General features: G+C 37.8%; 2 protein-coding genes across 6 annotated transcripts in view; both read left to right on the forward strand.

Annotated features, from left to right (window-relative positions):
* LOC113429475 (A-kinase anchor protein 9-like) overlaps positions 1–5463 on the forward strand; it is a 52080-nt gene extending 46617 nt beyond the window's left edge. The window contains exons 10-12 of one of the 5 annotated variants that reach the window (XM_087946048.1): positions 2176–2278; positions 2744–2942; positions 5384–5463. In XM_087946048.1, coding sequence (XP_087802174.1) covers positions 2176–2278; positions 2744–2901 — 261 coding nt within the window. In that variant the 3' untranslated portion in view covers positions 2902–2942; positions 5384–5463. Of the gene's footprint in view, positions 1–2175; positions 2279–2743; positions 2943–3097; positions 4014–4091; positions 4580–5383 lie in introns of those variants that run through there. The other 4 variants (XM_087946047.1, XM_087946050.1, XR_015745741.1 and 1 more) reach the window with 4 other exon arrangements.
* Positions 5337–12309, forward strand: part of LOC113425904 (A-kinase anchor protein 9) — a 75377-nt gene continuing 68404 nt past the window's right edge. The window contains exons 1-3 of the mRNA XM_087946045.1: positions 5337–5474; positions 6136–6210; positions 10858–11190. Coding sequence (XP_087802171.1) covers positions 11059–11190 — 132 coding nt within the window. The 5' untranslated portion in view covers positions 5337–5474; positions 6136–6210; positions 10858–11058. The remainder of the gene's footprint in view (positions 5475–6135; positions 6211–10857; positions 11191–12309) is intronic.

Here is a 12309-nt window from a genome sequence, read left to right on the forward strand (position 1 = left end):
GCACAGAAACACACTCTCCCCGCCCACTCATTCCTTACCCGGCAAACTTGTCTGCTAAATTGCTATTTTTCTTTTTTCCAACCATCATCTGTTCTGCTGTGCCTGGAGATTTAGATTAGCTAGGAAGCAGGAGATGGTTGGATTTCTTGCTTTCTAGCTAGTCTTTAGATCTTTAGATTTGTGCTTAAAAGCAGAGCCGAACCTCCCTTAGGACTGAAGGTTCTATTATTCAGTGCAGACTCACGTCAAGCAAATTTAAGAGACTGAGCTAGCCGATGGCAGATAGATAGATCACTGAATGATTCTGTGAGCCGAATTAATCTGCCTGGCTACTTTGCCTGATTTTGGGTAAAAGTTGCTTTTTTTATATAAAAAATTCAATATTTACATACATGGTGTGTTGTGAGTTAATTTCGTGAGTTTGCTTGCTAGCAAATTTTATGAGTTTGCTTGCAAGCAAATTTTATGTGACAGACTGAGCTAGCCAATGGCAAATAGATAGATCTCTGAATGAATCTGTGATTCTGTCAGGAACTCAATTTGCCTGCCTGCCTGATTTTGGGTAAAAGTTGCTCTTTTTTTATAAAAAATTCAATATTTATATAAATATTTATAATATTGACATACAAGCCATGCCCAGCCAGTCACATGAACCACCAAGCCACACCCACAAATTAGGCCACGCCCACAGAACTGGTTAGTGGTCCCTGGGATTTAAAATTATGAGTTTGGTGGTCCCTGAGGTCCAAAAGGTTGGCGACCCCTGCATTAAATCTTGATTTATTGATCTGTAGTACAGTGCTACAGGTCCACTTGATAGTGGATACAGAAATTAAAGTTAGATCAATGATGGCTAATCTTTTCGGCACCAAGTGCCCAAAGCACGCATGCCATAGGTTCGCCATCACGGCATTAGATCAAGACAAGAACTTTGGTGTCTCTTAGTTCTGAGATGTTAGAGGAATCTCACCTAGACAATATCTTTGAAGTAGCACAAATGCTGTGGAAAGCCCCACCCCTCTCTCTCCAGGCAATCATATTTGCCTCATAACTGGATAGCATTCAGGAAATAACTTGTACCTCTTTTTTATCTCTTATTTTGTTTTTGTGATTTGGATTGAATGTGTTCTGATTTTGTTGGTGTTTTTATTTAATTGTGGAACTCTTTAGAGTTATGAGATTGTAATGGGCTGAATACTGAAACGTACAATGAGTATTTTGTTCCTCAAGACTACCATGAGTATCAGACATTCTGTTGAACCTACTGTAGTAAATCTGGAACGTAACCTATATAATCTTTATTATTTAGTGTATTGTAAGAGGGAAAAAATGATGTAGGAAATATAAATAGCTGTAGACTTTCTCAAATATTGCAATTTTTTTTCCAGAAGATGCTAAATTTAAAATGTTCTGGTGTCCTAAATATATTATGATTTGAAATATTAAATACAATACGTGTAATACACTAAGAAATAAATCTTATTAGAGTTATTGGGGTTTTGATGTATAGGGTTTTTAAAATTAATTTACTTAATTTTACTTAATAAATAAAATCATATTTAATAAAATAAAATCTGACATGTATTAAAAACAAAGCATTATCTTGATATTTAACTTTATTGATATATTTGAAAATACAAAAAAAACCCCAAACTTTTGTTTAATTTTAAATTTATAAACAAGCATAGCATTTCATTGAACCCGCGGTGGTGCAGTGGTTAGAATGCAGACTACTTCTGCTAACTGCCAGCTGCCTGCAATTGGGCAATTTGAATCTCACCAGGCTCAAGGTTGACTCAGCCTTCCATCCTTCCAAGATGGGTAAAATGAGGACCCAGATTATTGGGGTAATATGCTGATTCTGTAAACCACTTTTAGAGGGCTGTAAAGCTGTATATATAAGTATAAGTGCTATTGCTATTGAATAACTGAAATAATAACTTCAGCCTTGGATATATAATATTTCTTGTGTTTTGTAAATACAAATGTCCAGGCAATTATTACTGAGTTCATGGAATATGTTATGGGCAGTACATTGTTAGAAGTGCAAAAGGTTCAGAACATTATAGTGATGGAAAAATTTCTACTCTTTTGCCAAAAATGGTTACTTTGCAGATTTTTAAAAATTAATGTACATGTTTTTCTCTACTTTTTGTTATTGTTTAAATTTTTCAGATGGAAGATCAACAGACATCCCATGCTGATTATAATGATAAAGAGACTGGCTCTCTTCAACAGAATGTAGAATCTTGGCCTACTGCATCTCAAGATCTAGTTGGTAAAGATATGCACCTTAAATTATGGACTTATGTTGGTAATATAAATAGACTTATATTGTTAATATAAGTAGACATGCATGGTTTTAAAACCTTTATGCATATGAAAGAAATACAAAAGGAAAGGAAACTATAGTCCGGTATAATAATCTTAGTTTATTATATTTTGTAATCTGAGTAATATATTTAATATCTTAAAATGTTTATAGTTTAAAGATTTAAGTTCAGATCTAGATATCTTCATGCTTCTCAGCAAAGCAAAATAGCTCTTGTCTATTTTCATATCACTGAAATTTTTTTGAACTCTGTAGGCATGGTGAGGCTGCCTATGAATGTTCATAATTTCGTCACTCAGTTTATATCTCAGTTTATATGTGTTTGTATAAAATTTTAAGATATTATTCTGACATATTCATTGCTTGTTTTTTTATTAAGTAAACTAGTGTTTATTATTTATTCATTTATAGGCATTAAAGTTAAGTCAGTTTCTCAGGAAGAAGTAGAGAACTTGAAATTTCAATTAGAAGAGCAACATGCCCAAGAAATTGAGCATCTTCGATCATATTTCCATCAGCAGTTAAAAGAAACTGAAGAAAAATATTTTATCGAGATAGTTCACCTATAGAATAGACTCCAAATTGCCAGTGCGTCTTCTGAAAACTCCAGGTATTTATAATTTTGGATCCCATTTTTATTTTATGATTTGAGTTTATTTCAACAGTTTTTCTGTGTATTCAGAATTAATTTTGATGCTAACAGACTCTGACCAAGGTAGAAAATTGAGAGCTTATCCTTCCTGTTTTGTATTTTCCCAATTCCAGCCATGTTTCATTTAAAAGAAGGAAAAGAAGCTACAGTTGGATCTTTATACTTGATTCCATGTGTCCTGAATGATCTAGGAGAGTGATACCCAACATTTCTGGCTTGGTGGCCCAGTGGATAGGGGAAAGGTTTTAGTTCCTTGTGAATAATAGATGAGGCACACATGAGCACGTGCAACTCCATTTGTTCACAATGGAATTCTTGCAGTCGTGCAAGTCAATACCTCAAGATGGCTGCCACTTGCACGAGGGAAGTTTTGCACACAAGCACAAGATGGACATTCGAACGAGAGCATGCGGTCATGCTTGTGCGAGACAATTGCCACTTGCATCAGGGGAGCTTTGTGCACGATTGCAAGACGGCCACTGGTCGCACACATACATATGCACTTGCCCACCACTGTGTGACTCTGTTTCGAATAGGTTGTGACAGTGTCGTGGACTGGAGATTGGAGACCCCTGATCTAGGTAAAGTGTATATTGCAGCGCAGTTATAGAGCATGGGGCTTGCATTCAGAAGATCCCAGATATAATATTCAGCATTTCCAGGTAGTGCTGAAAAAGACTTCTGCAACTTGTCATAATTGTTGTATATGATAGATGGGTAGGATCATGGGTATATACCTATCTCCAGTTTGTAAAGGGGAGAGTAAACAAAGAAGAGAAGTCTATTACTTCATCTCTTCATTGCAATCAGTAAGATGAAAAGAATGTATAGAATGTATCTGAATTCTAAAGAGAAAAGATTGCTTATATATATTTATCCTGAAAATTGTCATACAGATTATTATTGATTTCATTAATAAATATGTAAAAATATGGATTTTGTATTGGTACATTATACAATGTTGTATTTCCTACATAATAATGTCTATTATATGGTGTTTTTTTCATTTTAGATATAAATAATTCACCTAATAATATGGTATTTATCTGCAGGATTTTTTCATTATTGAAAAAAGCTTATCATTTTCTGATACTCTTTTTTCTCAAGTAAAAAAAGTCTTCTGTATTGCCCCACTGTTCCTATAACCTGAGAAGCAGAAAATTGATGACAATCTAAAATAAAGTGAGACCTCAATTAAGGACTGCCTCATTTAATGACTATTTGAACTTAGCAATGGTGCTGAAAAAGTAGGTTTATGATTACTCTTCAAACTTAGGACAGCTGCAGCATCCCACAGTCTTATGATTGCCATTTGTGACCTTCACAAGTGATTTTGGTGGTTGCCTTGATTAGGCTGTTAGTTGTTGAACACTAATGCATCCATGAACACAAACTAGAGTCAGAAGATATGATGGGCAGAGAATTCTTGGAAGTCTGGCATTCAGACAAATCAGCTTTCAATGTGGAATAATCAACATCTATATATCATTCCAAGACTCAATCCAAAAGTAAAAAAGGATATGAAATGATCAACCTCCATATCATCAATGAATATCCAGAAGAGCAGAAATTAACACCAATAGTCAAGAAACAAACAATACCTCAATCATGAAGCTACCAACTCAGATAAACTAGCTAACAGCAAACAACAGCCTAATCAAGGAACCATCAAGACCATTTCCACCAACCCTGAAAAGGCAGGCTACTAGTGTATAAAATGAGAACAAAATCCACTCTCTCCTAGCTCTGATAATGTTACCTGCTTTGGTAATGAAATGTCTGCAAGAAAACCACCAAGCTTAAAAGAGCACGAAGGGCACCTCAGTTCAACCTTGAACTATAGATATTCCCTTCTATTGGTGATGTATAATCTTTCAGAAGCTGCTTATGCCTTTTAATAAAATGTGTTGCATCATATTAAAGCAGCAAGAAATTGAAGTCCTCCTATTCCATTTCAAGTTGCTGTTCAAGATTTGAAGAAAATTTAAAAGAAAAAACTACAAGGATGTATGAGCAGTCCCCTGTTTCAAGGATAATTTATAATCTAGATTCCAAAAGAGGAGTGACTTGCATCTAAGGAACAAAACTAAATATCAGCATCCTACACTTCCTTCTTACACATCTGCTTACTGCAGTTTTTAAATGCCTCAACAATAGTGTGAGCAACAACTGAAGGATCAAAAAGTCTTTGTTCCATCTGAGTGTTGATCATGCACAAAAGAATGAGGCTGCTTATTTTAGGCTGAAAATTGGGAAAGTATAAAATTCCTGGTGAAGTCCCATTCAAGTACTTCCTTGTGGTTAGAAATTGTCAGGCCCTAATTCCCTGCTTTAAAAACTTCAAATGAAATTACATTGAAAAACTATCCAACTTCTCAATTTTTCTTTTTTTAAATTAGTGTTTCTGTGAAGTCACATGTAAATGAAGATAAGCAGGAAGCAAAACATGTTGAAGGTGATACTAAAAAAAATGCTGAGAAGATAATAGAGGTACTATGTTTCCCTATTTACACAATGTATATTGAATAGAAAATATAAAAATATATTTTATATTGTTATTTTACTTAAGCAAAACCCTAGTGCAAACAAAACCTGTACATATTTTAAGAATTCTTTGAAATAGTTGGTATGAAACATGTTATTTTGATTATATCAACTTAATTATATCATATGTTTGTAAGTATATGTATGTGTGCTTATATGTGTGTAACACTAATAATATAACAACTATAAATGTTAAAAAACTACTAACTTTATTGAAATTGATTTTATTTTTTATAATGCTGATGCCATTTTATCCTTAGCCTTGAGGCTCTAGTGATTCTATTTTTATCTGTTTTCTTATACCAAATATATATTTCCTTAATACACATTAAAATCTGCTTTTCCCCCCTCTGCTTTATTAGATTAGATGGATTAGATTTCTGTCTACAAAACATTGTGCTACAATAAGTGTAAGAGCCTTGAGCTTCTGTTATTTGAGGAAAGCGATTAGTAATAATGCAGTATTAATGCAGTTTCCATTATATCTCTTTAAGGCAAGACTGTATTTTTATCCTTTATTTCTATATGATAGGTATTCAAAATATAATTATTTGTGACATAAAAATGTTCAGAACTGATGTTATTAAAAATGACAATTTTTTCCCAGTTACCTAATGAAGCTGATGTGATTGAATTGCTGGAAAAACAGTACCAAGAAAAACTTCTACAAGAAGTGGCAAAGGTACAGTTGTATTAGAATACTATGGGAGAATTTAAAACCAATAAAAATGTAAGCAATATAATAAAGTAACCACAGGTGCTCATCTCAAATGTGTGCAACATTCAAAAGCCCATTGAAAAGCTGCATGTTAACAGCTTTCTAGGTAGTTGGTCCCAAATTGCGGGTGGAATTCCATAAAATGAGATCTGTCATCAAACATTATCCCTGGATATAGATACTCACATGAAAGTAAGTGACACTGGACATCCTGGGGTGAGAATGCTAAACAGAGGAGGTGTCTGGAAAAGATGATTTTGGATGTAGCTAAAAACCAAGCCATGAAGAGTTTTAATGGTAAAATCCAGAAGTTTGAATTATACCTGAAAACCTATGGAAGTGCCAATGGTTGTTATATCTGTCATGCAAATAATTGTATTCTGTATCAGTTGCTGTTTATAAATACTTTCAAAGATACTCTTATAGTGCACATTGCAGAGTTTTATTAGAACTCTGGTTCATATAAAAACAAGAATTGCTGACATGTCCTCCCATTCCATGTAGGGCAACAACTGGCACAAGCCTCCTAAGCATAGTCTGTATCTTCCTATCCAGCAATAATAGTCAATAATAGAATTCAATAATAAAATTCAGAGGGAATGCGATACCACCTAGAGCAGTGGTTCCCAGAGTGGGTGGTGCCGCCCCCTGGGGGGCGGTGGGATACCTTAGGGGGGCACTAAGAGGCAAGGGGGCTGGCAGGGGGTGCTGAGAGGTGGCAGGGGGCGTTTAAGGCCTTGCAGGGTCACCCCTGTTAGGGATACAACACCCTAGCAGAGCGTGCAACGGCAGTCAAGCAGACAGAGAGTGTGTGTGAGATAAAGCGTTGTTGTAGCTTTACAATCAGTAAGACAGATACACTGTGCAATTAAATAGTTTTTATTCCAGCAAGAGTTATAGCATAGTCAAAGCAGTCCATATGTCATACACTAAGTTCAGACAGTCCGAGGGTTATTCAGTTTGCAAAGTCCAGTGTAGAAAATAGGTCGTTTAACTCACAAACAATCAGTCCAATGATGTATCTCTTTTGCAGTCAGAGATATGAAGCAAAATCAAACCTTCTTTTCTTCTCTCAGCAAACGTACGCAGTAATCACCATCAATCCTTCTCTGTCAGCATTTCAGTAAAAGCCGGGGAACAGTGAGCTCTCTTGCTCCCTATTATGGCGATTTACAACCGCACCCAAATACTTGGCTTACAGTTTAAAGTGACACACACATTTAAACTAACAAACATATATTATATTTAGCCAAACTAAGTTAGGTAACTAATGTTATCCCTAACAACCCCATTTACTGCTGCACCGCTCCGGAGCCGGCGCCTCGAATGCAGCAGCTCTGATGCATAGCATTGTAATGGGCTCCAGGAGGAGGAGGAGGGGATGGAGTAAAGTGCACTAAATTTGAGTGTGCTGCACAGGTGCTGCAAGAGCAGTAAACAGCCATGGAGCCGGCTGTGGTGAGGCCTGGAGGGTATGCACGAGAGGAGAAGGAGAGGAGAGGAAGGAAGGAAGCCTCTGCCATGGCTTGCGCTCATTCCTCAGCCAACCTGAATTTCCAAAAACTTGCCAAGAAGAAAGAAAAGAAGCTTCTCACACTCTCGGAAAGTCCTTCGTGCTCTACTTAGGGCTCTTCACTATTCTTTTTTCTTCCTTCCTTTTGGAAATCTGGGCTAGCTGAGGAACGAGCGGAAGCTGCGGTGGAGGCTTCCCTCCTCCCCCTCCTCCTCCTCTCGTTCTTCAGCCAGCCCAGATTTAAAGAAAGAAAAGGGGACAGCAAAGAGCCCCAAGGAGAGCATGCAGGGCTTTCCGAGAGAGTGAGAAGAGACACAGAAGTGAGCGCGAGAGAGCAATATATATAAATAGAGAGAGAGAGATACAAACGGAGGGAGAGAGATTCGGTTCAATTAAGCTCTGTCTGCTCCCCTCTCTGTCTTTGCCCAGTTTTGCAAGGATTCAGCAGTGATCTAAGGCAGCAACCTCGTAGCACTGTGAGGTAACAGCCTGACTGTCACTCCTTTTGGAATGCAAGGTTTATTTTTGTATCTTTCCAGAGACAGAAAGAAAGTGGCCAAATTTCCTTACAGTTAATCCCTGGGTGTGGGAGTTGGGAAGGGGGGTGGGGAGTGAGGGAGAAGGAGGGAGGAAGAGGCATAGAGAGAGAGAAAGAGAGAGAGTTAGAGGAGAGAGGGAGAGAGAAAGAAAGAGATGAGAAGGAGGAAAGGATGGAGAGGGAGATAGAGGGAGAAAGAGACAGGAGAGGGAGGGAGGAGAGAGAGAGCAACCTGTTCCCCATAGAAAACAAAACCACAAACCCTGCGGGGGTGTCATGTGACTCAGTGGGAGTTACATTGAGTTGCCATGCCCACCCATGTCTTGGGGCTCCTGGTGTTTTGTTTTCTGTGGGAAACAGGTCCAAATGGCTCTTTGAGTGTTTAAGGTTGCAAACCCCTGTCCTGGGGGGGGCAGAGGAAGGGGGGCTTTGACCACATGCCCAATATCCAGGATCCTGCTCAGCCAAGCCCACCCTTCTTTGTAGTTGCCGTGCCTGACAGCAAGTTCACAGGGTGTTCCTCCTGCCAGGGCTCAGCCTCCCAAGCTGTCCCCCCTCTTGGGGTACTCACCTCGTAGAAGGCGGTGCTGTTCCCTCCTTCCTGGAGCAGGGCAGGGTTGAGGAAGCCCACAGCAGGCAGCTTTGCTCTACTTTTGCGATGTGCCGCCACTGCGTTCGATGTGCCGGCTCCACAGGCTCACCCCATTGAGCCCCTTGCACCTCTCTGGTGCAACAGTCAATGGGGTGAGCCTGCGGTGCCAGTGCCTCGAATGCCTCCTTGCCGCCTCTTAGCTTGGGCAGGTCCCTCCAGTGCAGTGGGCTCAATGGGGTGGACCTGTGGGGCCGGCACCTAGAGCGCGGCAATGTCAGCATGTTTGAAAAGTCGAGCAAAGCCAGAGGTCGGTAATTTTTGCTGCAAAGAATCACAAAAGCTTCTGGGTTGTGCACAAGAAGGGACACACATGTCAATGCAATTCAGCAACATAAAATAAAGAAATAAAAATAAAACAAATCAACAAGAATTGGCAAAGCATCTCTGATTAGATTTTATTCACTACTAGAATCTAATCAGAGATGCTTTGCCAATTCTAGTCCAATGGCCTGCTCCAGTAGGGTTAGAAGGGAGTGTGTGTGTATGTATCTGCATGGCTGTCAAAACTCCAAAAACAGGTCAAGTATCTCTGGGGAGGCCAGTCATAAATTAGAACACTTGCTAAACAACTGGCCATTAAGTGAGGACCGCTTGTATTTGGTTTATCAGTCATCTGGCCATGCCCACCCAGTCACATAACCACCAAACCACACCTATCCGGTCATGTGACCAGCAAGCCACGCCAGCCAGTCACATGACCAGCAAGCCACGCCCACCCAGTCAGGTGACCAGCAAGACACACCCTCAAATTAGACCACACCCACATAAATTTAAATCCCACCCCTGGGTGGGGGGCATCGAGGATGAGTTTGTAGCACAAAGGGGGCGGTGGACTGAAAAAGTTTGGGAACCATTGATCTAGAGGTATAATTGGAGCTGACCTTCCTTTTTCTTAGGGTTCAACTTCAGCTTTGTTTTATCTTATACAGGACCCCATAACCTCTAGGTGTTGATGAAAACTTTCACTGTATCTCCAGTCTTTCCTAGAATGCCTACATTTGCTGACTGAATACCCTCAGCATATTAATCATACCTCACCCCAGATAACCTTCAGAAATATGCTCATGTACATATTAAAATGTAGAGTAAAGAGAATGGTTGCCTGTAAACTCTACAAGGGGTTGAGCTCAGTTCTCCTTCCCAGCTAATTGCATTGTAGGAAGAAGGACTATAGGAACCATTATAATATAACACTACCAGTCCACAATGCTAACAGCATTTTCCTTCTAATATGTGTGGTGTATGCATGCATAAATATTATAGAACCTTACTATGTGTTCAATATTTTCACAGCATTTTAGTTCAATACTTAACATACAAAGCATTCATTTTATTTTCACCGTTCAACATAATACTGTCATTTCCATACAAATATCTAAAACACTCCTTCAAACTTTACTTCATATCAGTTTCATATCATATTATTTTGTCACTTGTAATTCTGATCACTCTTTTGGAAGCTCCATGTTTAGCTATTTCCCTTGCAGAGATTCATATATTTGGAAAGAATGTTAAAGATCGCACTTCACATATTTGAAGACTACTGTTCTATTCCCTTTATTTTTTCTGTGGGTGAAAGATACCCATTCTTTTGTTGATCCTCATAGTTTGGTTTCCAGAACTTTATAACTTTTTTAGTAGCTTTCCTCTGAATGTACTTCTATTTGTCACTATACTTTTTGAATTATGGTGCCCATAAGTAAACAAAATACTCCAAGTGAGTAGGGCAGAGTTATCAAGCATAGAGAAAAGTGGAACTGTTTGTGATTAGTGCACCTCAAGTTAGTATTTGTCTTATTAGCCGTATCACACTGCTGGCTCATGCTTAATTCATGGAAATAGATTACTCATTAGCTTACATGGAAGCATGAATGAAGTAGTTCTTTGTGTTTCAATGTTTTTATTAAGGTGGTTGTAACCATGAATATAGAATTTGCGCAGAAAACTGAACTAGCAAGAATTGCTAATCTAAAGGAAGAGGAAATTTCACTGATGAAACCCATAGGAACTCAGCTGGAGAATAATTATCATAGAAAGGAATAGCTAGAAGAATTAAATAGTCACATAAATGAGAAGACATGCAGTAAGCCTGAAGAATTGTATGGTAAAATGTCACCACTTGAAAGACAATTTGAACTTGATGCTAAACAAGCTACACTCTATGAAGTGCAACATTTTCATCCAAAGCTTTCAACATATTCTTCCTCCCATGAAGAAGAAATTATTGAAAAGATACCTATGGTAAATAAATTTTAAGAATACAGTTTAATTTTTGAGATTCTCTTTTATTTTCATGTGTGCATAATAGCAAAAGGCTTGTTAGCATGTTTGTTACATTACAATATCAGATTTCTGTCAAACATTCTTAAAAATTCCCTTCTGGACTTTCCTGCCATTTTTTGCATGTCAGCTAAACAAATTGGAATGCTGTTTCTGTGGTTTGCACATTATTACATGCAGAATAATTCTGATACTTGCAGAAGAATTGGGGTCTCTGGTATGTTATAACAAACCAGAATCATAAGTCAAGAAATTAAAAGACGAAGAACTCAGGAAATCTATTCTCATATAACACTAAATAAATTTGAGCCCAGTTTCCTAATTTAGTTCCTCCTGTTGGCAGAAAATGATCTATTTCATTGTTGACTCTTAGCAACCATTTAGGTAAATACAAAATTCTCTTTGTATTTTCTATCCACGTGGTTTTCTTGGTGAAAATACAGGAGTGGTTGGCCATTACCTTTTCCCTCTCCGTATGAGTTGATGCTATTCCATTGTCTCTAAAATGATCATTACAGTACAGGTGCCTGCTTCCTTTAGCTGGAAGTGGAATGACCTTTGTGCCTTGGCTGACTCTGTTCTGAATATATAGTCTGAGCGCACACTCCTGATTTTCTTCACTCATCCTTCCCAGAAATATCCCTACAATGAGGCATCGCAACAGTATTAAGGGAAGGGGAGGAATGGATAAATTTTTAGCTGCAGCCCTTTATAATTTTATATAAAACAAAGTTTGAGACCAAAGAGAAAAACCTTAAGTTATACATTTTTAAAATTGAATTAATTCAATTTTCTAAATAAGTATATAAACAAGTTCCATCTAAACTAAACTTTAAAAGAATAATAAGAATACATACACACACCAATTCCTGTGTGTATGTTTTTTTTTAAATAGGTCACACTGCGGTGAACAGGACTTGCTCCTTAGTTACTATGTTTAGGGTTTCAGCATAAAGCAAAATGCGTTGGTGTGTTTTTTAAATTGTATTAGGCGAAAGTTATATTTATGTTTCAGATACCATTACCAATTTGGGATATTTTCCCCTCCAGATTATTAAAAGTAATTTCCTAGAAAGAATA

The sequence above is a fragment of the Notechis scutatus genome, chromosome Z (assembly GCF_049901735.1).
Source record: "Notechis scutatus isolate UNSWTSFEM ecotype Mainland chromosome Z, rNotScu1.2, whole genome shotgun sequence".
Taxonomy (NCBI): Eukaryota; Metazoa; Chordata; class Lepidosauria; order Squamata; family Elapidae; genus Notechis; species Notechis scutatus.